At 40.0% G+C, this 26,032-nt stretch overlaps 1 protein-coding gene across 1 annotated transcript in view; it reads left to right on the plus strand.

The window, feature by feature from the left end:
- The window catches only part of RASA2 (RAS p21 protein activator 2), a 93,828-nt gene that overhangs the window by 60,857 nt on the left and 6,939 nt on the right, over nucleotides 1–26,032 (plus strand). Inside the window, exons 7-21 of the mRNA XM_006263324.4 lie at nucleotides 1,411–1,483; nucleotides 3,800–3,876; nucleotides 5,386–5,484; nucleotides 6,228–6,384; nucleotides 8,182–8,330; nucleotides 10,760–10,874; nucleotides 12,345–12,419; nucleotides 13,218–13,341; nucleotides 15,840–15,946; nucleotides 17,708–17,794; nucleotides 17,880–17,957; nucleotides 19,744–19,817; nucleotides 21,126–21,232; nucleotides 24,260–24,342; nucleotides 25,253–25,461. Of these exons, the coding sequence (XP_006263386.2) occupies nucleotides 1,411–1,483; nucleotides 3,800–3,876; nucleotides 5,386–5,484; nucleotides 6,228–6,384; nucleotides 8,182–8,330; nucleotides 10,760–10,874; nucleotides 12,345–12,419; nucleotides 13,218–13,341; nucleotides 15,840–15,946; nucleotides 17,708–17,794; nucleotides 17,880–17,957; nucleotides 19,744–19,817; nucleotides 21,126–21,232; nucleotides 24,260–24,342; nucleotides 25,253–25,461 (1,614 nt within the window). The remainder of the gene's footprint in view (nucleotides 1–1,410; nucleotides 1,484–3,799; nucleotides 3,877–5,385; nucleotides 5,485–6,227; nucleotides 6,385–8,181; nucleotides 8,331–10,759; nucleotides 10,875–12,344; nucleotides 12,420–13,217; nucleotides 13,342–15,839; nucleotides 15,947–17,707; nucleotides 17,795–17,879; nucleotides 17,958–19,743; nucleotides 19,818–21,125; nucleotides 21,233–24,259; nucleotides 24,343–25,252; nucleotides 25,462–26,032) is intronic.

Consider the following 26,032-nt stretch of genomic DNA (forward strand, 5'->3'; position numbering starts at 1 on the left):
GGTGGATTTTAATATGTATTAGAGGGCTAAGGCAGAAGGCAAAAGTAACCCTTCTCTGAGACACACTCCCATATCTGACATTGGTAAAGTTAACATCTGGATTTCTGTTCATACCTTTACTGGATATTACATCTTAGGGGAAGTGTCAGGAGTACATTCTTTCTTCAACTGAGTTGTTTTATTGTTGGTATTTACATGATGCACAAATACCCACAGTGTAAGATCACTTTGGAATCAGTCAGAGTGAAGCTTGGTATAAAAATATTAGCAGTGACTGAAAGAAGAAATTACTTACAGTAACTGGAGTTTTCAAGATGATGTCCATTTAATTACCAACTGCTCTGTTTTGCTGTACTAAACTGTGATTGAATTCTAAGGTAACTGAGTAACAGCAGGTTAGGGTTACCATCCTTTGTGGCATTGGAACTTTTATACTAAAACATTCCTGGTGACAGATCTGCAGTCTTGGTTATCAGGACACATGCACCAATAGACTGTGCAAGCAAGAGAGCACTATTCATAGGAATGACACATCTTGAATTCTGGTTACATTCAGAGATGGAACGTTTTTCCTCTTCAGCTGTTGACTGTTATACTTGTTCTATGCAAACTTATATCAGTGCAGAAACACTGATTTAGGTTTAAATATAATCTATAATAGTTTAGATATTATCTCTTTAATAGCTTCTGCTTTTCCCCTATCAACAATTTTTACTTAGCCAATAAAGATAATTTAGTCTAAGGATCTCCGTGATTTGCTGTATATACCACATATATTTTTACACCTTTTATATGGGCTCAGCTAGCTGTTAAAGTTACTTGAAAGCAAAACAAGGTATCTTCTGGATTTACAGAAAAGGGAGATGAGCAAGAATCAACAGCAAGAGAGACAAATGAGAAACTTTGGAAAGTTTTATTTAAAATCTCTCTACCATGGGGTAGTTTTAGCAAAGCATTTGTATTTTTTGAGAAGTTCTCAGTATTTTGGTGAAACTTATCTAACTGTAGCAAAAGTGTATCTGCTTAGAAACCAGCCCTTGTGTACGTTTCATAAAACAATGTATACAGATTTAAAATCTACATTAGAAAATCTTTCTTTTGTATTATTTTCCTTCCATGTCTGTCAAGCATATTTGTGACCTAAACATAAACTGTAAGCTAAATAAGTGCATGTATAAAGTATATTGAAGAAAACTGTTTAACTTATGCTATGAAGGTGAATTAACTTTCTTTTAAATATTTTCTTTTTTACTTCAGATAACCTCATTAAATAGTTTAGAGGTTTTTTTACATATATAAACTGTGCACTATACTTATAGCTAAATGCAAGGCCCCTTTTTGATAATAGAATGTCTTTTATAATTGTGTGTTTTAAGTTCTATATGGTAAAATTGTACCACATTGGAACAGGAATGACCAAAAGAAGACAAAAGTAAAGAAGAAAACGAGTAATCCACAGTTTAATGAAACATTTTATTTTGAGGTAACTAATTTTTCTGTCAAAATACAACTCTTTATTCATGTGTTGTGCTTTTGTCTTGTATTATGCAACTTTTGAACTTACCTTTTTTGAAAGAGATGCATAACAATACTCAGCGCAGGCAGCTCTGAAGCAAATACAGATATTCCTTACTACATTTAAAACAAAAACCCCTTCTTATTTGTAACACTGGACCTGCAAACCTGCAGTCCTCTTCAGTTAAGAGGCCCTTTTTTCATAATCACAAACATAAGGGGAGCGCTATCCTGGATCACTGTTTACAGTCTCTTTTGCCATTGGTAGAAGTTTTAGTACAGATTGAACCATGGCCTTTAATTTTGAGCATCTTTCAGAATGTTTGGCAACTGAGTTGCTGGTTGGTTGGGTCTGGTTTTTTTTATTATTGTGCATAATTATTAGAGTAACATATTGGTGAGAGGTGCCTTAAATCATTCCCCAGGTAAAATAAAAGTCATGCTTTTGCTTTTGCTGGCTAAAACCTGTCTGATACAAGTGCAAATAAGTATTTTTTTTACTTACCTTACCTTTTCACATAACAAAATTGGCAGTTCTGCTAAAGAGTTCTAGGTTTAGAATATCAGAGTTTTCAAGTTCAGGGTTAAGATGCATTGCTAGAGGCATATTATTTCTTAGAATATTTGATTGCATTACAAGGAGTAGAGGGTTTCTAGTTAAAACCAAGTAAACCTGATAGTGATAAGGAACAGCAAAAAAAATCTGTTTACACATTTAAATGAAAGTATCCCATATCTTGAGCTGACAACAGAAAACTAACCAGAATAAATATCTGGAGCTCTTTCTTTTCAAAGGCATAAGAGGCTTAATTATTTTGCTTCTGCAATACAGGCTATAGTACAGAAATGGCATTAGCAATCTTACTTACATGAAATTAATGTCAATCAGAAAACACTCCTTGCATTAACCAAGATCTGGATGCCCAGGTGTATATGTTTTTATAACAGTGTTTAAGAACGTTTTCTGCCTTGTATTAGAATGTGATCCTTAAAATAAAAATAGCTTTTGTAGAGTTGCGGAGTCACATAATGGTTACTTATTAATGGAGTTACAGTAGCTTACCAATACTGTATGTCTGAGTTAAAAAGTGTGGACTTCCCATTTGCAGTGCAGTGCATTGAAATAAAATCAAAGTTGGGTTGAGTTACAGTGCTATTTTCCTGTGAAAATATGTTATTGTGGAATGCATTTTGACAGCCCAGTTACACACATGTGGAAGTCCCAGAAGGCAGTACAGTTGGCAAATGGTATATGTGGGAGCAGCAACCTGTGATTTGTTGCTTCTGCTTCATCACATTTCTAGGAGGATTAAAAAATGGGAATTTTTCCCCTCTGATCACTGCAAAACCTCCCATATGAAGTCAGTCTACCTAGACTTTGGTGCTTTGGGCCAAAATTTGACTATTCAGGAGAGCTGCATTCTGTTGCTTTCCCTCTCCGTTTTACCTTTCATATTATATTGTGGTAGATCATAGCCAGTAAAATATGTATAATTTATTTTTAGTTATCCCACCATTCAAAAGTATTGGACAATTTTTAAAATCAATAATACAATAGGAGGATGCTTTCTAATGCTTCTGTATGTACCATAACTTTCTGTGTTCATATAGTTTTGATCCTGCAAGCTTTATATACTGTAATGTTTTGGGATGCTTGCAAAATTAGATCCATGGGTTTTTTTTAGGTCTCATTTTTTAACTTTTTAGAGACCCCAGTTAAATTTTGCTGTAACGTAAGTTTTTGTAAGGAAGATGATTACAAAGCTATGTTACAATTAGAATGCTACATGGTTTATTGGAGTTCAGCTAAGAATGCAGCAAGTGAAGTACATAATCAGGAGGAGAGGGAGGAGGTTCTAAAATTAAGCTTAAAATGGTAGACTGATGGCAATGGGAACAGTGGACTTATTGCTTCTTCTCAATATGTTGAGATGCTAATTACTGCTCTCTTAGGGCTAATGTAGATCACCTTGGGAAACTCTCATCAGTTCCCTGTCACAGCTGCTTCCTGTCTCAACAGACTGTTCCTTCAGATCTTCTGCAGCTTTCTTGGGGACCCTAACTCTCCTCTCCAGCTCTGTTCTGCTTCTCCTTTGTTTCTTTTTTTTCTCACCTGCTGCCTGGATTTTCATAGAAGCCAAGTGTCTTCCTTTTTCTGAGCAGTCAGGCAAACTGGACCTGTTCCCTCTTAAAGGGGCCACTCACTCTTATAATAGACATGGAAGGCATGTAATGTTTATTAAAAGGAGAAGAAAAAATACTCAGTGGGAAATTTTACTTACAGGTAACCAGGTCCAGTAGTTATACCAAAAAGTCCCAGTTTCAGGTGGAAGAAGAGGATATTGAGAAGCTGGAAGTCAGGTGGGTTCCTTGTTAATATATTGAATTGACATTTGTACAACCTGCATAAAAATGTTTATAACCAAACAAAGAAATGTTATGCCATAGTGTGAAAGCAGAAAATTATTGTTCAGCTTTCTAAGTAAGATTCTTCCAAGTTAAAAAACAAAACAAAAAACAATTCAGTGTATGTCCCTGAATTTTTGCTTAGACTTAACATTCCACAAGGTAAGCTGTCTTAATGGCTTCCTTAAACTGTGTTCCTGCAAGTGAATAGTATTCCTTTCATACAGAAAACAAAAAAAATCTCTCTCCCCCAAAAATGCAACTGCTACCATAAATATACCTGGTGATAAATTCAAAATGTCTTGCATCCGTCTAAAAAAATACAAATACACCCCTTTCTCTCAATGCACACATCAAGAAATCTGGCAGAATATTGAGATGAGTACAAAGAACTCATGTAGCCCACATGGTAGCAATCTACTGTCTCTTGGAATCATGCTTTTTTGAGAGAATGGGCAGGGACTAGTCTCTCCTGTGTGCCTACTAGTATCTGGTATTATATACTGGGGAATATATATCCAAGCTTCTTCCAGCAGGTATAAGGAGCACCTGTACACCTTGTTTCCCCTTCTCTTGCTGCACACTTTGCATTAGTCAACCTGTATTTGTGTTGTATAATTAGAGAATCTTGGAGACATCCAGTCAGCCCATTACTTTTGCACATGACTGCATGCCCAATAAAAAAATGAAAATAGTAATTTGGTGGCTGGTGTGCATTTTATATCAGATAACAAAGGCACTATTTGGGGTTTAATTTGAGCAGTCACTTAAGTATTCACTGTTTGTGCACTTCTGATTCTGTTTTCAAAATCCATAAGCATATCTTAATTAGCCAGTTAAGAGATTGTCAATTCCATTATAGATGCAAGTGTATTTAGAAAAGCAATTATGGCCTAGCAAATATAGCATTAATTTTTTTGTTCTTCTTAACATATCTGCTGTGTAACAGAAATGTCAGAGGTAAGAAGGAAATAATTCAACAAAGATGCATGTTGTGGGGTTGTGACACCTTTTTAGGTTTTAAACATGAGCCATCATTGAGAAAATAAATGCATGTATTAATGTGCTATTGCAGTGTGCCCAATTTTAACAGGAAAGTAGAGTTATCAAAATATTTGGGTAAACATTCACTATAAGCACCTGAGAGAGAAATACAGAAACATAATTCACTTTATGGGGGGGGGTATTTAAAATATACATATATCAACAAATATTGCCTCTTTTATTGAGTTGTTATTCTAACTTTCACCATCTAAATTTTTCCCAGGCTGCTTTAAGGATTTAATAGGACATATGTTTGAATTCCTGTTGATTTTTAATTGGATTGCTGTGAGAATTCTAACCTTTTTTAGTATTTATGCATGTTGAATTAGTGCTGCAAATCATTAACTGCCTTGAAATATATGAGATTTTTTATATTTACTGTTTCCAGAAAATTAAGAACAGTGTGCATTATATTTTCAGGGTTGATTTATGGAACAATGGAAACCTAATACAAGATGTCTTTCTGGGAGAAATTAAAGTTCCTGTTAAAGTGTTAAGAAATGATTCCTTCCAAGCATGGTAAGAAAGGATGGAACAAGGAATATTCAATGCTAAATGTCCCATAAATAGAAGGCATATTTGTAGCAGATAATAGATACTTAAATACATGCTCTTTTTTTGTCTGTAAATGTTTTATGGGAAAAAAGACAAAATAATTTGGGGAAAAGGGGAGGGCTAGAAGGGAGGGGAAAATTCCATGTGTTTGTATGAGAGAGAGAATAATATAAAAATATTAAAATATTATACCATATTACCCAAATCCAAGATGACTCTTAATTTTAAGTTGTCATACCCCACCAAAAATTAAATTCTGTACATGGAAAATTATAAATTAACTATAGTTTTCCATGTATAGAATCTAAACATTGAGGGGACAGCTTTAAATTTGTCCCCCAGTGCTGCAGTGGGAAAAGCAGTGCGGCATGGCGTAAAGAGCAGACAACAACAGGTCACACATCCTTCCCCCACCCCCCGTCCCTGCCTGGCTGTTTATGTACTGAAGATGCATCAAATGCTATGTTTTGTTGTTGTTGCATTTGTCTAAATGAAAATTATCATCTTTTTTTCCCATGTCCTACTGGGTTTGGAGGGGGTTGTTTTGTTTTGTGTGGTAATTTTGTTTAAGTTATTGGCAGCGTTATTGGATTCTGGCTGAGTTAATATGTCCTGGGCTACTTGACTGTCATCTTACCATATTTCAGTATTAATCAAGTTACTGAAACAGTAACTTTAAACACAATATTTTGCCCTGTTGCCTTCAGGTACTTATTACAACCAAGAGAAAATGGAAACAAGTCTTCTAAAACAGATGAGCTGGGTTCACTTCGGCTAAATATTTGCTATACTGAAGACTGCGTACTTCCATCTGAGGATTATACTTCTTTAAGAAATTTGCTGCTAAAATCGCCAGATGTTCAGGTAAGTTTGAGCATTTTTTTTAAAACAACCCACTTTGGGCTTTGACCTATTATGCATCTCAAAGATGCACAGAACTCTTACTCTGCTTCCAGTAGGCTACCTTGAATCATGATGGATGAAGCGGCTACGGTCATGACTTCAGCTCCTGTTAAATGGGAGAGTCTTAATGCTTCCCTGCCTTTACTTACCCATTCCCCAATTACTGATCACTATTGCTGGTCCTACAGAAAGGAAGAAATAAAGCAGTCTGTGCCAGGTGTGGAGCTATCGCCAGTTTATTTTCTACCTGGAGCAAGAGAGGAAACCGAGGACCAGCCAATGATGGCATATGTTAGAATCAGGCCCCATGTGTTAGAATTGGGCCCCACACCACAGTGCACACCCAGTCCAGTACACAAGGCCACAGTATCCAGCCTGCCAGGCTCCCCATAGTTCTGGAAATTTGGCACCATGGGAGCAGTAACATTGCTCCCCTGCCACTAAATTTTTAGGCCCTTGGGAACCCTACAGGCCTGATGAGCCAGATGTCAGGGGCTGAGCCACAGGCTAGTCATTGAGAATCCCTAGTCTAGTTTATAGGTTACTGGGTTGGGACTTTGTGTGTTTAGCTAACACATTTCCTTGTGATAATGGATTTGGAATTAATTAATCTTGATTATGCCTCAGTTTCCCTTCTATAAAGTAAAGACAGCACTTCCTACTGAAAGGAGTGTTGTGATGATGAGATCCATTTCTGATTGGCATGTGGTCTGTTATAGAGTGAAAAAATGCTCCTAAGATATAGCGTCTCTTAGAACTTAGAGGAAGAACCAGCAGCATACCTACAGGCTGGGGAAGTCCCTTTTTATCAGCACAGAGGCAGAAAAGGATCTTGGAGTCATTATTGACTCCAAGATGAATATAGCCCGACAATGTGAGGACACGGTCAGGAAGGCTAACCTTGTCATGCATCCATAGATGCATCACGAGCAGGTCCAAGGAGATGATCCTCCCCCTCTATGTGACATTGGTCAGGCTGCAGTTGGAGTACTGCGTTCAGTTCTGGGCACCGCACTTCAGAAGGGATGTGGACAGCATTGAGAGGGTGCAGAGGAGGGCCACTCGCATGATCAGGGGGCAGCAAGGCAGGCCCTACGAGGAGGGGCTACGGGACCTGAACCTGTTCAGCCTCCACAAGAGAAGGTTGAGAGGAGATGGCCATCTATAAACTGACCAAGGGGGACCAGCAGGCAATGGGAGAGTCCCTGTTCCCCCGAGCACTACCGGGAGTAGCAAGGAATAACGGCCATAAGTTGATGGAGAGTAGATTCAGGCTAGACATCAGGAGGCACTACTTCACAGTCAGGGTGGCTAGGATCTGGAACCAACTTCCAAGGGAAGTGGTGCTCGCTCCTACCCTCGGGGTCTTCAAAAGGAAGCTAGACAGACACCTAGCCGGGGTCGTTTGACCCCAGCACTCTTTCCTGCCCATGGCAGGGGACTTGATGATCTGCTCAGGTCCCTTCCGACCCTACCAACTATGAAACTATATGACCTTTTGAAAATATTATTGAATGGACATTGAATTTAAATTTAAATTAATTGATATTTAATGACTTATCTCAGTAAGTAAGTGTCAATTCTCAATAACGTATTTCTGTGAAGAAATTACCAATCTCATTCGCTCAACCAATACATATAGCTAAGCGTCTCACAAAAAATAGTTGTGTCTTCAGTCTTGTTAAGTTTGATTGACATACTCTTTTCCAATGGTATGCTTAATTATTTTTGTCTTGGTTTTCCCTTTCTTTGTTACAGCCAATTTCTGCATCTGCTGCCTGCATCTTAGGTGAAGTGTGTCGAGATAAATATGATGTTGTTTTGCCTCTTGTAAGGTTGTTGCTGCACCACCAGAAGCTAGTTCCATTTGTCACTGGAGTGGCAGAACTAGACTTGAAGGACACCCAGTATGTTTTGCTTTTCCATAATTTACTTAGACTTACCTCTTTTCTAGTTTTGGTCCATTATATGACAAAATGTTGATAAATGTGTGCTAGCTTTCGCTGCCTCAGTTGATAGTTGGCATTCATTGGTCATTTAATTCTATATTGCTGCACTTATAATATTACTCTAGCTGAGGTTCAGGAGTTCCATTCAGAGAGCTACATTTGACGGGCTGGTTTTGATAGGCTGGCTGCAGCTCTTTCTATGTGGAATGTAGTTAGCTTGTTAGAACTGTTTTACAACACACAACATTTTTCTGTTTTAAGAACTGATTTGACCACTCTCTCTGAATTTTGCCAATCACTAGTCTGAAATTTGACTTCCAAAAAACTTCTTAGGATACAATCCTTCTTCTCTGAGTGCTTATGACTGACCTAAAAGGCAGGTTGCCAATTTCTGCCTATGTAGGGATATTCCACATGGGTGGTTTCTGCACTTTCCTGTGCATCTTAAACTGCACTGTGGTACAGTGCTCTTCCACACAGTGCTAGTGTCTACCCTGGAAGGATCACCTGCATGGTCTGTAGGTCTGCACTTCTCACAGCACAGAGAAAGTGATTTTTCAAGATGTTTTGTTGTCCTCTAGAACTGAAGAATACAGAATAGGTTATATCACCACAAAGCAGGCCCTAGCAAAGCCTACTTATTCTAGCTTTGCATAGAATGAGAAAATCTAGCTTATACTTCAGCACATTAAAATATTTTTAAGTGCAATTTGTTATGTAAAATGTTACTTACTTACTGTTATTTCCATTGGGATTTATCAGTTCAATTTGAAATAAATTAAAGCCACAGACAGGCATTACATTTGTGCCAGAAAAACATATTTTTCCTGTCACAAAAAGCTAGTGTACAGGTGATTAAATGAGGTTTCTTGTGGAAGAAAATGAGCTCTTCCACACAATAATTCTCTTCTAAACACCAACTTCTCTGGAGACAGAAGTTTTCTAGTGCCACCTATAATGCCTACACTTCTCTTGTGGTCCCTAGGACACTTGTATCCCACAGTCCTTTACTCTCCCTTCCCTTTCCTTAGAGGAGGAAGGGAGGGAGAACTCTGGCTACTTGATGGCCCAGCCAGTGAGGAGCTGTCAGGGAGCCCTGCTGGGACCCTGCATCCAAGCCCTGAAACAGTACCAAGACTAGTCAAGCCCTGGTATTGACTCCTTCTTTTTGAACAGTACTGGGACACCCTGTAGGGACCAGGGCTCCTCACCACTTCCACCCCCTAGGCATTCCTCCCATCCTGTGAACAGTATCGGGGTTCCCTGGTGCTGTTCAGTGGGCAGCAGGGTTTCCTGCCACCCTTTGAAGAGTCCTAGAACTCCCTAGGACTGTTAAAGAGACATTGGGGATGGCAGGGGTGAGGGAGAACAGCCCCAGCCCTTGCAAGGCAGAAACAGCATCCAGATCTGCTCCCTGACTCTCAGGAACCCTGGGAACAACCGCTCTTCCTGTGGGGAATATGGCAGCTCTTCCTGTTGCCAAAGGCCAAATGGAAACAGCTGGTTCAACCACAGGGATGGGGTAGTGGAGAGCATTCCCCTCACCCCTCTGCCAACAGAGACAACCTTATTGCCATGTGGGGAGCAAGGGAGCAGCTCCCTCCCCCCCTCCCCCCCGTGCCACATTTTTGAGTGCTGCAGATTTCCTAGAAATCAATTCCTGTCCACAGTCAAAGCTGGAGTTATCAGAGATTGGATAGATAAAATACTTGCACTGCTGTAAAAGAGAGGGAAGGCCTTACTGTGGTGTTGCCATTTTTGTCTGTCTGTCTCTATCTAAACCACAGTAATTTGCACAGTTTCATTCTGGGACAAATAGCCATGCTCTGGCTCTATTACTTTTTGTTAGAGATGGACGGACGACTAAATAGTTGCACTAGATCAGCTGAAGTGTTCCTAAGCAGGAAGTCGCCCCTCCTTATTACACTGATGCAATTATATACCTATCCTTTTCCAAAACTAGAAGAAATTCCTTATAACTGCATGTATAGCTATCTAATAATCGGCAGCTATAGCCAATAAATAATTTAGATGAAATATTTACTGGCTGGAACTAGTAAGCTCACGTTTTTAAAGAAAAAAAAAGGGTTGTTCCCACTGTTCTATAGGATCCAACCTTGTAGCTACAGCTGAAATTTGTTTCAGACTGCTATAATGACAACATTTGTTTGCTTGTTCATTTTTTATTTTCTTACTGCATGTCTTTCCTGTTCATGGTTATCCTGCAAAATGAGAAATTTAGTTCTAGTGTGTAACTCTTTTTTTTTTAAGGTTATCTAAAGACGGATTTATGTAACAACATTTTAAATACTCATCAGACTTATTTCTTATGTTGCTTAGGCTTTATTGCTTGATATAATTTTAAAATGTCACTTTTCTTGTTACAGAGAAGCAAACACAATTTTTAGAGGAAACACTTTAGCTACTCGATGTGTAGATGAGATGATGAAAATAGTGGGAAAGCACTACCTGAAAGTTACATTAAAGCCTATTTTGGATGAGGTATGGTAGTTTGTTGGATAAGACATTGGGTTATTTTTCTTATTTATATGTACTTTTATTTCTTTAATGTGTGTGATTAACATGTTAATTGGTTCTTGCATTAATTTTTTTGGAGCCTGCGCTCCGCTCCACTGCCACTTCTGCCGCTGAATGGGGCACATGCCCCCCATGCCACCCCCAGGGCTGCGCGCAGTGATGGGGAGCCGCACCTGCCTGCCTCCTCCCCTCCCTGCCCCCCCTCCCGTGCCCCTGGACAAGCTGCCTGCAGCTCCATCCCATGATCCACCCCGAGGCCCCATACACCCTTGCCCCACTCCCTCCCTCACCTTGGGGGCCTCAATCTGCCCCCTTGCCCCTTCTCCTCCACACACTTACCTGCTGGATTCTGCTTTACACACCACTGGGCTGCATTCCTGTAAGGTTACCAAATTTCCAGTTTCAGAAAAAGAGGACCCCTTTGAGGAGGGGTAGTACGATAGTGGGGGGCAGTGATATGCCTGTGCTCTGCCCCTCACTCCCAAACCACAGCCCCCCCCCCCAGCCCTGCTGCTGCTTCTCACTTCTGATGCACAGTACCCCACATCCTGCCAGATCGTGCAGGGCCTGCCTCCTCCCTCCCCCCCGGTTCCAAACCTTACACACATACCCACAGCCCACCACACCTTCACAAATTTCCTCCACAGACACCCCCAACCATATAAAGTACCTGCATAAATTTGCATATTTTTTTAGTTTTTCTGTGCATAATTTTGAGTTTTTAGCTGTGCAATTTAAAATCACGATTAATTGCAACTAATATTTTTAATTGCACAACTATTTGCGATCAATTTTTTTAATAGTTTGACAGCCCTAACTCTTATATAAAGAAAATACTAAGTACAGTACTGTAGTAGGGAATTACAATAGTATGTATGCTGAGTTGTTTTTATTGATTTGTTAGCAAATACAGTATATTTTACATACTGTAAAATACATATTTACATACTTTTTTAAACTTAATTGCTTATCAGAGGCAGTTGTTCTCTCTTTCACACCACAGGAGTCACTGCAGATATTCAGACAGGCAAAATTTCAGCAGGAGTGTGACCATGAGAGAGGTGGTTGCACCACTCTGACTAGATTCACTTTGACCAAATATGAAATGGACACGTTGGTAGGGGAGGCTTAGGGTGACAGAGTAGTATCTTTGCAGTGAAACACAACTGGCAGTGTGACTGCTCCTGATGCAGGTACATAAGGTAGAGGGGGAGGCATCTTATGTGCTGCCCCTTCCTTTTCCAGCTTTGCAAAAACTGTTCAGTTTGATGTCTTAAATTTAAGATATGTTTTTAGCTGAAGCTGTTTACTTGCTTATTTACTAGACATAAGTTAATTGAGCATGTGTTACAAAAATCAAATCTAATGAATTATTTTTTGTGCTCAAAAAAGTAACCAAAGAGCTTTAATACTGTTTTTGTTGTTTTGTTTAAGATCTGTGAATCCCCTAAGCCCTGTGAAATTGATCCCATCAAACTGAGAGAAGGGGATAATGTAGAAATTAACAAGGTGAGTTTCCTAACCATTTCTGTCTTTGTTTTGGTTTTGTTTTCCTGCCTAATTAATTTCCCTCTTGTCAAAGTTTGATATAGATCAGTTCCTTTATAGCACTGGAGAAAGTATAAAATGACCTGTCTCTGGTTTTGGTATCCTTCCCTAGTGTATTAGTTCCTGCAGTGTTATCTGCTACAATGTGTATTATCTTCTCTTTTCTGTTTGTGACAGTAGCACAAAATTAATTATTCCCCAATCCTTTGTCAGTTGATTTGTCCCATTTGTCAGTTTTCTGAGAGTCCTGATCTTCCCCAATTTGAATGTTTTCAAGTACAAAGATGATAAATTTGGCTGCTTCTGCTATCAGCTCTGCTTAAAACTTAATGGGAAAACTCTTCACTTACTGTTGTTAAGATCAATTCTTGCCAGATGGTGACATTCACAGAAGACAGTGGAAGTACCAGTTATCTCTAGAGAGAGGACTGTTGGAAAATTCCATATCCTGACAACTTGCTGCTACATTTCATTTTTCTGTGGTGTCCTGATTCTGAAATACAGTGAAGCTCACCAAATTAGCTTTTAGCAGTATCAGCCTATTGTAAAAATGGGATACAGTTGGTTGGTTAGTTTGTCTTAAGAGTTTTGTTTGTTTGCACGATACAAGTTATATTCAAAGAGGCCACCAAGCATTCATTAGTGTATGATGATTTTGTAAGAATAAGATATAGCCATATATATGCTCAGCTATATGTAATGGAAACATTGATTTATTTTTTTTTTCCTGAAAAAAAATATGCTTATTTATTCTTGTAGGAGAATCTACGCTACTATGTAGACAAAGTATTCAATACTATTGTACAGTCAAGTATAAGTTGCCCTACCTTAATGTGTGATGTTTTTTATGCTCTGAGACATTTGGCTGCCAATAGATTTCCAAGTAAGTATGTTTGAAAAACTTTTGTTTAGAAGTCTTTTGCATCCCCTGTCCTGCATATGCAGTTTTATTGTGTGGAACACTTACTCTGTTTAGTGGTTTTCCGGAACAGTTCACGATTTTTCCTATATTGCATATTGAGCGTTTGTAAACCCACTAACCAAATGCTGATCTTTGTCACCCTTTATATTATTATATGTCAGTGTTAGATATTGGCAAGATTTAAGCACTACTTAATACATCAAAGAAACAGAACTAGACATGTCACACAAATAGCAAAGCAGAGACCAAAAGTATAAAGAAGTACCTACAGAAAAGCAGAAACAATATGAAAAGCATTTTAATAGACTGATACCACTTAAGTGCTATATGTTCAATTTACTGCTATGAAAATGCCTACCACAAAATTTTATATCTAATTTTGTAATATATAGCTGCTGTATTATGGCAAGGTAGTTGCATGATTAAGGCTGAGTTGAGCATTTTCAACAATTAATGTAGGGATGCGGCCACTTTTGTTACATATGAAAAATACTATGTCATTCTCCAAATTTATAGCAGTTGCTCTTTGACTGTCAGATACATTTTCTGATTATAAGCAAATAGGCTGTAGTTTGAGATTTAAAAGGGTTTTTTTAGGAAATTCAGCTCCTGGTATCACAATGCGTTTGCTGTATGAATGATCTTAATAATAGAATAATTTAATACCATAATGGAATAACATTATGCTTTGGAACTTTCTGTGGAATTGAAATTCAGCAAATAATTGTGCAGTGGCCTACAATTTAAAAATTAATTTAAAAAAATACATTGGTAGAATGAGGAGGGGTTGTTCTTCATACCGAAAAGCTTTTTTTCAGTAGAAGCTCTAGCCATGGATACACATTACATTTGTAGCATTATGTAAGTCAAGTAGGCATGAGAGCATGCACATCCCCTGCAGTGTTACAGAAATGGTGGAAGCACCACAAAAAATGGCCCTGGATGAAACAGGAACTTCTGAGAAGTGCTACATGTAACAATTGTACAATACATTGTAGTGCCGTAAAGGCCCCCCAGTATCCCAAAGGTGGGTGGGATGCAGGCAGTGTGCGGTGAACAGTCACTGGGCGCTCCACTCTCCCAGTTGCCCTGGGGGTGGGGGAGCAGGTGGCAGCCTTTGGTAGGAGCATAGAGGGGACAGTGCTGCTGCACAGTGACTGAAGGTCTGCCCATTCCCCTGCTGAGAGGGAGTAAGCAGCAAGCCCCTGGAGACTGAGGCAGCAGGGTGCCAGCTGATAGCCCTTCATCCCCGCCATGCAAAACTGGGGAGAGTTAACAACTACAGCCCTCCCAGATCTAGGTGCTGCACCATGGAAGTCTCCAGGAGTCTCCAAGGGCTGTTGCTCTGCTCTCCACTACACCTGTGGGTGGCAGCAGGCTGCTAGTGAGTGTGTTCACTAACAGGCTCCCTGGTGGAGGAGGGAGGGTGGAGAGCACAGCCCCAGGGCCCTGGCTATTAAGTATGTTGCTGCATGCCTCTGTGGTACCTTTGTACTTCTCCAGTGTCCTTACCTGTAGCACTGCATTTTTTTGTAGTATTTCAAAGTGCTGCAGCACATGTAGTGCTATAAATGTAATGTCTGTCCAGGCCCTGAATGTTCTAGAGAATTCCATGAAGAAAGACTCAGCTTGGTTATCATGTGTTGATGGTTATGAAATGAAAAACCTCTAACTTCACCCTTTGTTGACATGATGGAGAGAAAAATGTTTATTTTTTATTCTGGAACTAACCATAATTATGGTTATTTCATAGTGTTACAATAGTGAGAGAAAATTGCCTGAGTTCATTGACTGTCTATTTACCTTAATGTGTTTGGATTTCCTCCTAACTTTAACCTTAAATGTACATTGACAACCTTAGCTGTAGTGTAGCTGCGTCTTTTGCAGTTAGAAATATTTTAACTCTCATACAGAGTAGAGTCCTGTCAACATGGTGTTGTTTTAAAAGAGCTTGTTCCAACCATGTTGCCAAACAGGTGGGGTTGAGCCAGCATTAACAACAGTGGAAACATTAAATACATATATAACTTCACTTTCTCTTGAAGTATAAAAAAGGCTTTCTTGTCATAGCTATTTCTTGTTTCATGCCCTTATTCTCTGTTCTATAGACAAATTCTGTAGAAGGGATAGGCAACCCCTGGCATGCGTGTCAGAGTATGGCATGCAAAGGCATTTTGCTTGGCGCGTGTGCCTCGGGCAAATGGCAGGGAAGGGGCCGCTGCTATGTTGCCACAAGGATTGGGCCCCTTGCGGCTTGCCCACCATTTACCCCTGGCATGCCAACATCTTACAAGTTGAGGTTACGGGTGTTTTTGCCACTCTGGCCAGAAACATTGCCGACCCCTGTTCTGTAGACAAATAGAACATTAGCATTATTTTCCCAAGGTTTTTATGTTGATTATCTTCATTGTTTCCTATTAAGTTTAGTGCATGTTACATTTCATGGTTTCTCTCTGCAGATGACCCTCATGTACAGTATTCTGCAGTGAGCAGCTTTGTGTTTCTTCGTTTCTTTGCTGTAGCCGTAGTCTCACCTCATACTTTTCATTTACGACCTCACCATCCAGTAAGTTTTTGTTCCATTTTTATTCATAATCTGTAGGCTTCTTTAGCTAGGAAGGTGTTAGGCATAAGTTTCTTTCACTGTCTTTCCTCTGCAGTTTGACAAAATCAGGGTTTCTGATTTTTCTGTAAGTTGGACTTTCCTTTACACAACCTGTCAGGGGTGGTGGCTCTCCGAGTGACAAATTGCTAATGTTGAGTAGGCAGTTCTTAAACAGAATAGAGCTGTTGACAAAGGAAGGTGTGTTTTTGATGTTTTTAGGGGAAAATGATACTGTTTCTGGGGGGAGTGGTAATTTGGAGTAGGGGCACCAGATTTTTTATATTCTTTCAGAAACAGAACTAGTAGTTCTACCCTTGAATTCCATGGATATCCTTGATCATAGATGTCATATCTGCCTTTTAAAAATCTGCTCCCTGTCTCAAATGGCAGTCATGGGAAGAAATGCTTTCTGTGGCTTCTGGCATGTGTTCCATCTCATCCCTGATCCCAAAATTGTGCCTTCTGGCAGGCACTGGTGACATGGCAGGAGGCGTGATCATTAAGATTGAGGATCAGACCCTAATCACACCATTACTATTTGCCATTAGCATTGCATTTTCCAAATTAAGCACAAAGGATGCTGACAGATGTGAAAACAAAACCAAAAAAACCCCCAGCACTTTACTGGAAGAGGCAGCACATTAGCTTGACCCGGCTCCCCAGCTTCTGTATACACTGGGCACTTTAGCAGGGCTTTTTGGTGCTTTTATCTAATAGCTGATTCAATCAGCTATTAAATAAAAGCGCCAAAAAGCCCTGCTGAAATGCATGATCTATACAGACATTGGGCAAGTTGGTTCCAACTAACGAGATGCCTCCTCTGGGCATGCACTGTGCTTTGTGCAGGAGTACACCAAGCTGAAAGAGAAGCATTGTTTTGTTTTGTTTGGTTTAGTCTTTTTCACACTGTAAGCAGCCAAAAAGGGCAAGTTCCTTTCCATGGTCATATTTATAATGTTGTCTTAAATTTTGTGATCTGGAAATTAGTATACAGTCAAATTGATTAAATATTGTGAAGACAATAATATAAAATATTCAAGTGTGTATGTAACATTAAATATGTTTTAAGCTTAAAAAAATCTGGGATGAAGGAAAGGTTCCATTTGGAGGTAGTGAGCGTGGTAAGATAGAGGTGCCTCTGAATCAGAAACTTCTTAAACCGAGCTCACTCTCCCTCCAACATCCACTGCACCACTATATGGCACAGGATACTGAGCTAGTTGAACCTATGGTCTGACTTAGTAAATGGCATTTCTTAGGCTTGTACCATAAAACTTTCCATTTCTGCTGATCATCAACAGTAAAGTATTTTTAGGGTCTCTGAGATCTGAACAGTTGTATTTGATTGAAAATTTTCCATCTGAACAGTTTTTCACTGGATAATTGGGTTTTGCCTAAACATAAAAATTGTCTGCTTTCCATGGGTGCAAATACTTACTTTTCAACTTGCTTTAATGTAATTAATAAACTGCCTCTGATGGATGTTAGAGACGTTGCTTTATGCTACTGGAAATAAATGATACTGTGGTAGTAAGGGCAAATTTACAGACTTCTACAGAATGGGATGAATTCATTACAATATACTGAAAGTCATTTGTAACCAGAAATAGTGGGAAAGTATGTCACAGGTTCATTTTGTAGAATGCCTACATTACGGGTTTTATTTTAAATTTTTTTTTTTTTCTTAAATCTCTTTTTCTTTCTTTAAAATATCTATTTTAGGATGCACAGACTTCCAGAACATTAACTCTTATATCAAAAACCATCCAGACATTGGGAAGCTGGGGCAGCTTGTCCAAAAGCAAAATTGTAAGTATTCTAATGTTGTTGCTTTGTTTTTGTGTGTTTGTTTGCAGATTGTGGCGTTAAACACTAATTTATGTATTTTCTTTAGTCAAGTTTCAAGGAGACATTTATGTGTGAATTTTTCAAAACGTTTCAAGAAGAAAAGTTTACTGAGGCTGTTAAAAAGGTACTGTTTTACTGATATCATCTAACTTAATATTTGGCTCTTTTTAATTCATTTTATAACAGGGTAGTAACAATTAAATGCTTATGCAGTAGGACGTTTCCTTGCAGTTCTTATTTAGAAATTGAAAAATGTTATGAGAAATTTAGTTTTTTAATAAACCATAGATAAGAAAAACCATAGAAGCAAACTTTTTGATCTGTATTGTATCTAATGCTCTTGTGGATATAGTTATACATTGTAGCTGTATTAATGTATATTTATATATGTTGTATATAAATATTCTCTAAGTTATATTTTATGAACATTATATCAAATATGCTTAGTGAAAGACTTCATCTGTTGATGACCAAGTTGATGATTAGGAAGCTGTTGTACCTTAAATTCCATCACTATTCCTTTTATCCAAATTCCTAATACTGAATCCTTAACAGAAAGATATTTCTTTACACAATACATAGGGGCAGGAGCATAAGCAGAGCAACTCAGGTCACTGCCTTGGGGAGGGGCACGGGAGATGCAGAAGTAGAGTAGTTACTGCCACAGTAGCAGCTGGCCCCCTGCCACCATTGGCTCCATGGCAGCTGGTGCTGCCCTCTGTACTGTGGCTGCCCTGCTACACCTCTGCATAGACTTTTTCATATTTATGTTTAATGTAGTAAGGCATGTTTTTAACAAATTGTGGCGGTCAAGTGGCAAGGCCAGAAGGCCGGGCTGTGGCCAGCAGACCGAAACAGCGGGCGGGTACTTTTTGACCGATGGAGAGGAACTAGGCACCGAAGCGTATTGGTTGAACAAATAGATTGCTTTACTTGCACCGCTGATGGTCACAGTGCAGGACGAAAACTGACTTGGATTACAGTTGCAAACAGGTACAGGGTTCATTAGGTCGGTCTGCAGAGGTTTTCAGGCAGAAGTATTCGGGCCGGCAGTCGTCGGTTTACGTCTAAATTTTGGGTCGGTAACGGGGAGTTGTTCTTGGTAGGTGATCAGTCCACCAAGTTGCCTCTGAGGTGTTCTCTGAGGTCTCCGATTTGCTAGGTCGGATGCTCAGAGGAGTTCTCCGTAAAGTTTCTCTCTCACGTGTTTAGAGTTCTCCTTACTTTCCCATGTGCTCAGAGCTCTCCAACTTGGGTGGAAACTGCTCTTAACTTTTATATGGCTAGCAAGCCAATCGCTAGTCGCCACGTAGGAATAATTTAAAACTGGCCAATAATAATGTGAATTTGCATATGAGTGGCAGGAACTTTTTTCTAAACTGTAATTTTCCACTATTGTAGCATTTGGTTACTGGGTTCAGGCCTAGCGGAATTTTCCTTCATGACCTAGTTACTGCCACCAGAATGATTGACAGCAAAACTATGCCACATGTATCGAACCCATGGAATTTTCCTCTGGGCTATGTCATTTCTCCTCTGGGCTATACCAATTCTCCTCTGGGCTATACCAATTCTCCTCTGTGCTATAGGCATCTAATTAATGGGTTCTGACACAAATGAGCTTTGTTAGGCTCAAAATCCTTACCACCTCATTTTAACAAAAACCTGTGATCAATTTGCAACTGCCATTGGTTTTCAGAAAATATGTATTTTTGGGTGTACTCTTTTAAAATGTTTTCACTTACTGGCCTTATAATATATCAAGTCCATATAATATACTCCTATTTTCATTGAATTACCCAAAATAATTGTTTTGCGCTGCAGGAAGTATTTGTAGAGCAGTTTAGCTATATGGATGCTTTGATCTCTTTATTTCCAAATAAAACCTATTCTCCTTTTTCCATATTAAGTTTTTAGATGACGTTTCTTCTACTGAAAGTAGAGAGCCCAGTGGAATGAGTGAATCAGTAACTCTAAAAGAAGGGTAAGTAGAAGTATAAAGTACTGCCCATTACACAAGTATTTAGTAAAGAAACGAGACATGCAAGAATCTTTTCTACAGCAGTATACGACTGTTATACCAGTTGTACACTGAGAATCTGAATTGATTGCCCTGTTTCATAAAAGCAAATTCTTCATAGTGACTGAGCATTAATTTTAAAACAATTTGTTGACATGTAGTATTAATTATGCTTTTTATGAAATCTGTATAAATATTTAATGTTAGCCATCAGCAATTTTTAGAATTAGCTTACTTCTAATCTTCAGAATTTTTACATGTTATAGGAAGTTCCATTTTTAAGTTATTTCCTATTTTTTTCAGTCTTTTTCTCCCTCTGTTTCTGATGGCATGTAATGTATACCTTCAAGATCTGTAGAATTACATTTATTTCAAAATAATGAAGACATACTGTTAGAATTACTTTGGCCCAGTTTTTGAGCACAAGCAGCCTAAATACACCACTCTAAGATGAAAAAACCCCTTTCCAATATTGCAGAGCACTGTTTCATTCTTAGTAAACAGTGGAATGCTTCAAAAAACAAAACAAAACATGTCACAGGGGTGGTTAACGGTAAAATAAAAATAAGCTTTCTTTTCCTATAAACTGTCTTGAAACAGTCTAGTTACAAACTATTCTTGAACAGTAACAGGCAAAAAACTGGGAAGTGAATTTATAGCATGGAAAGCTTAACAATGCACATATGTGTACAGACAGGAGGAAGAACCTCCTCAAAAAGACAAGACAGCTGTTATAGGCAAACCACCCCTACCAAACGTATGATTTTTAGCCTTATCTGCGTAAGGAAATATCCATTGCTGAAAATGCATTGGATTAGCAATGAACGCATTTAAGACAGCATTGAGCACAATTTGATCTGGGTCTATGCTTGCTGCTGTTCTCTGTTCAGCATCAGTTCAGCTGCATTTATTTCCTAAGTCTCCCATGTAAAAGCTATAGAAGGAGAGACAGAATATCATAATTGGATGTATCACCACCTCTTGGGAAGGTTGAGGGGCCTGTTCTGGCAGTGGTGCTCCAAAGAGGTGGTGGCCTTTGATTGATTTAGTGCTCACAGTTTTATCTGCTGAAGAACTTCATGAACATGAGACAAGTCTCTGGGCCTATTGTTGTGCATCAAAGATGTCTTTTAAATCTAGATTGTTGTTGTCTTTGCCTGAAAAACAGTAGCTTATTCTCTCGAGTACTATTTTTAAAAGGTCTTTGATAGATGAGGACTTGTCCATTTTTATTATGTGATTTTTTTCCCCCCTCTCTTCCCTCCTCCCCAGAGAAATGTATAAAAGAGCTCAGGGAAGGACTCTGATTGGAAAAAAAAATTTCAAGAGACGATGGTTCCACCTAACAAGTAAAGAACTTACTTACCATAAGCAACAAGGTAAGTTGTCATATGTTTATTTCAGCAGTTTTGTTTTTGAATACACTTAGGTCATGGAATGGTAAAGGTCTGAGTGTTTTTGTATTACAACAGTTGAATGACTTCAAACATCATAATTTTTGTATTTTCTGTAACAAAGAAACATTACATATTTTGGAATCTTTATTTCTTTCTCTTTCTGAAAAATGATTTTAAAAATTTCTAAATCTGTGGCATCCAATTTTAATCCTTGTTATCTGCAAATCTGCTTATAGTTTTTTCCCAGAAGTGCACCTGGCACTCCTATCAAATGCTTAATACGTGACCTGTGAGACATGACCCCTGGATATTCTTTCAGAGTGCTTCACTAGAGCTCAGAATATGCAGATAATAGCCTGGAAGCCCTGAGAGGATTGATTTGATCCAGGGTTTTGAGGGCTTTCAAGCTTCCTCCTGCAACGTCACAGAAAGGAACCCGAGTCCCCTGGGATTCCAGGTTCCTGGTTCCTTAAGAAATAAGAAACTCCACAAACTCATAGTTCAAGCTAAGATTCGTGGAGATTCTGGGTTCTTTACAGTGAATGTGTTAGAGCTCCCTGTTTTTTTCTGGCCATTTGGCAAAGAACATAGAAAGAGTTGGGGTGTAGAATTCCAAGACAGTGTGCATAGTAGGGTTGCTACAGATGCTGGAAGCAGAAACTCAGTTTTCTAAGTTTTCAAAGAAATGTCTGTGCTTTGGTGATGGATCAGCAAGTTCAACAAATTCCTTTTTCATGGAAAAAATTTTCACCCATCCTTGTTCTACAGATCCTAATCTTATTTCCTGTTGGGTTCCTCATGGCTAGCAGAGATGTTAAGGAACATTGGGCTTCTTGAAGTGTAAAAAAAATGGTCCGGCTGGGACTACATACAGCTTGTAGAGGCATGGATACATACTTACATGTATAACTAATAGTGCTGTCTATTAACTGACAAACAGTTAACATAGAGTACAGTAATAAATGGGTGGTAATTGCTGCCTGTCATCCTCTGGTAACAGGCCTTGATGTCCCTAATTTTCAGTTGCGCCTCTTCCATCCATTTCTTTTCTTTTGCCTGGTGGTGGTTTTATGCAGCATGGGTTATAATAGCATGTGTTGTACCATAGTTAAGAACTCTGTTCTGTTTTTCACATTTCCTCTTTGTCATACTCTGGTCAATAGACAAGAATAAGAATCTCAGCCTTTTGTCTACACAGTATCTCTTCCACCTGATATCTCCTCTTGAGATTGTTCACATTAGGCTGCAATACTAGTTCATTGGGGGATGTTTCCACTTTGCTCATTAAAGCTAAGTACAGACAATCAAAAAGCCCAAGCCAGAATTGATCCAATCCACACGTGTTTCTCTAAGCTGCATGGATTGGATCGGCAGTGAATGGAATATACATTTGCCCCTCAGTGGGGGGAGACAGGTGTTCCCACTTGCCTCCCAGCATGCCAGAGATTGAAGGCAGCCAAGTAAGGGCCATCCCTGATCGGCTGTCAGACACATGCCCCCAACCCTCTGCTGCCACAGCATCCCCTCTCCTATGCCCATCCCTAGGCTTCCAGAGAAGGTCACCGTGGCACATCTGAAGAGGCGCTCTGCAGACAGACGGATCGGGCCCCTTGGAGTAACAGTGCAGGGTGGGCCCTGGGAACAGAAGCTTCAGTTCTGTCAGACCACAGCCCCTCTGCTCAGCCACAGCTCCCAGCTCAGCCAGTAGGCAGCCCAAGGGGGTGGGAGTGTGAAAAGGGACGTTGCCTGGCTTAGCTGGCCAGTGGCATCAGTTTCCACAGCCCTGCTGCCTCTCAGCAGTGGGGGAAGGGAAAAGCAGAGGGAATGGAGCCACCATCCCTTCCCCTCCTCCGCAACCTGGGCTCTGCACAGCTCGGGGTGGGGACCACAGTGGGAGCTTCCACCTCCAGCTGCCCAGCTCAGCTGGCCATCGGGGCAGATCTTCACAGCCCTGCCCTCCCCTCTCCTCTGCCCCCCATGAGCCACTGCCTCTCAGCAGCAGGGAGATGGGTAGGGGGAAGGAACAGAGTCCCAATCCCTGGGCTCCCTCCCCCACGCTGGGGTGTGCACAGCTGAGGGAAGCCTGCACAGTGGGGACTTCCCTCTACCCCTGCTCTGGGCTGTCTGCTCCCTGAGCTGGCAGCTGCTGCTGGCCAAAGGAGATGTACAGTCACTGGGAGCAGCTCTGGGACCAGGAGGGAAACTTCTGTGTTCGTTCCCCCTCAACTGAGAGAGAGTGGCTTGCAGGGAGGTGGCACTCTGGAGACTGGCCTCACTGGCCAGACAAGCCAGGCAGCGGTGGGAAAACCCCCGCCATGCAGGCCACCGCCCTCCCCCCAAACTGTGCAGACCCCAGCTCGGCAGGGTAGGGGGTGCTCTGTTCTCCCACCTCCACTCTTTCTCCACCCCCACCCCCAACACACTTCACCTTCCCCTCATCCCAGCTGACAGGTACAGGGAGGATGTAGGGCTGGGGAGCAGAGGCTTTGCTGCCTCCGTTCTGTGACAGCCGGGGGGCAGGGCCAGCCAGGTACTTGGTCGAAGCAGACAAGTGCAGCCCGAGACTACTTTCAAGAGATCTATTCACTGCAAAGCTCTTGGGTTTTTTTAAAGAATTTTAATGAAACCAGTCAAATAAATGGAAAAAACAGCTAATTTTAGTGATAGATATTTTTTATGCCATTAGTTGAAACAGGTTGTAGCAACCTACACTATACAACTCCCATCTTATTCAACCTGATTCCTAAAAATTGTTATAGTAAGTCAAGCAAAACCACCACGGGTGATTGAGAAATAGTAAGGGTTTCTCCTCCCTCGTAGTGTCTGTTTTGTGCTTCGTCTCGTGCCTTTACTCGTAGCAGTTTTTAATCTTTTGATTAGTTTGTGCCAAGTTTTTATAACAATGGTAATGCATGTGTAAAATCTTATCCTATGTATCAATGCACTAAACTTAAGTAATGATTTCCAGTCTCTTGATCATTCTTGTTGTTCATTCACAACTTTATACAGACAAAGACCCACTTTACATCATTCCAATAAAAAATATCCTCGCTGTGGAGAAGCTTGAAGAGAGCTCCTTCAACAAGAAAAATGTGAGTCACAGATTTAGCTTTTTAAAAGTAGCAGAAGCAATAGTTATCTGTAGTATGTTCTGGGAGTCTGAAGAGCTGTGCTCAAGTCCTGTCAGACTCATTCTGTGACTTGCCTCATTTTTTTCCGTGTGTAAAATAGGGGGAATTGTTGGCTGACTTCTATATGTACACTTGTTAGCCAAAATATTACTAGAGTTTGTTTTAACTATGAAATACAGGACTATTAAACTTCAAAAGATGATAGGAGGTAATGATTTTGAATTGGTCATCATCACTTGCTGCATGGGGTTCTCAGATGTTCTCTGTTTTGGACCCTTAAACAATAGTTCAGGTATTATTAGCACAATTTTGAAGTCATCAAGGCATTGTGGTTTTTTTGCAGGGGTGTTTGAAGAGTGGGCTGGGAGGGTTCTGGTGCTTACAGGGTGTCAGGAACGGAATTAATGATGAGAGGGCTCCTGTCAAGTTGAAGCGATAGCAAAAGAGAGAAGGTAATACGCATTTTCCTGTTCTTTTCATTCATGTAATACCACTAGTCATAGATGGGGAGGAGCTGTCTGAGAGGCATGGGATACAGGGGTAAGGCAGTTAGTTCCTTGCTGGAAGCATTGCTTGCTTATATTGGTAGGCAGGAAGAAGAAAAGAGGTAGAAATAGTAGAAAACCCAGGTGCTTGGTGATGTCAGAAGGGAAGGCAGCAGGAGGATGAAAACTGTCCTCTTGGACTCTTTGATCCCTTTGATTCACTCACTGCCCAGGTTCCCAGTATCTGGGTTTTAGTGACTCTTTTTTTTTTTTTCCTCTCTCTGACCTGAATTCAGTTGATGTGATTATCTTCAGAGCTGATCAATATTTAGAGTTTATCTTGCTGAGTAGGATTTTTGTGTAGAATAAAGTAATTTCTTCCACAGATGTTCCAAGTGATACATGTAGAGAAGACACTCTATATCCAAGCAAATAACTGTGTGGAGGCTAATGAATGGAGAGAAGCTCTCTGTAGGGTAACAAGGTGTAACCAGAGGAGACTGAGTGTTTACCATCCCTCTGCTTTTCTGAATGGAAGCTGGCTTTGCTGCAAGGCAACCCTGGAGAACACTGTGGGTTGCACTCCTTGCACAGCGTAAGTTGTTTCTGAATTAAATTTCTCAGAACAGAAATGAGACATGGATGCTATGTTGTGGCTCATGCTGTCTGCAGATGGCAATTCCAGATTCTCTTTTGCAAGTTAACTAGTGGTTTCTTCCCTAGTTAGTAAAATGCTGTTGCCAATATGATTTATCAATCTTAAAATACCCAGCTTTTGTAAGCGTGCTGCCTCATCTGTTTCCAGTGCAAAAGACCAGAAAAGTCAGTATAGCATGTAAATTAGAAATATTTTAACTGATTTATAACTCTGAAAAATATAGTGACTAAATATCTTATAACCAGTGTAAATACAATGGCTAATTATAGTGGCAAAAGATTCATCTGCATGGGTGTGGACCGTTTGGACTACCTTCCTTTCTATTGCTGTGAAAGCAGTAACTGACAGAATTCTTATCACCCAGTAATGTACTGCCAAACACTTCAACTGCAAAGACCCAACTTGTTGCTGCTTCATCATAGCAAATCACTTCTCCTGGCTTCTGGATTCTGGGTTGGATAAATTTGGAAACTTAGGATGTTTAGTGTTTAGTTCTACTCCTCTTCTA

Source organism: Alligator mississippiensis, chromosome 7 (genome assembly GCF_030867095.1).
Source record: "Alligator mississippiensis isolate rAllMis1 chromosome 7, rAllMis1, whole genome shotgun sequence".
NCBI classification, from domain to species: Eukaryota; Metazoa; Chordata; order Crocodylia; family Alligatoridae; genus Alligator; species Alligator mississippiensis.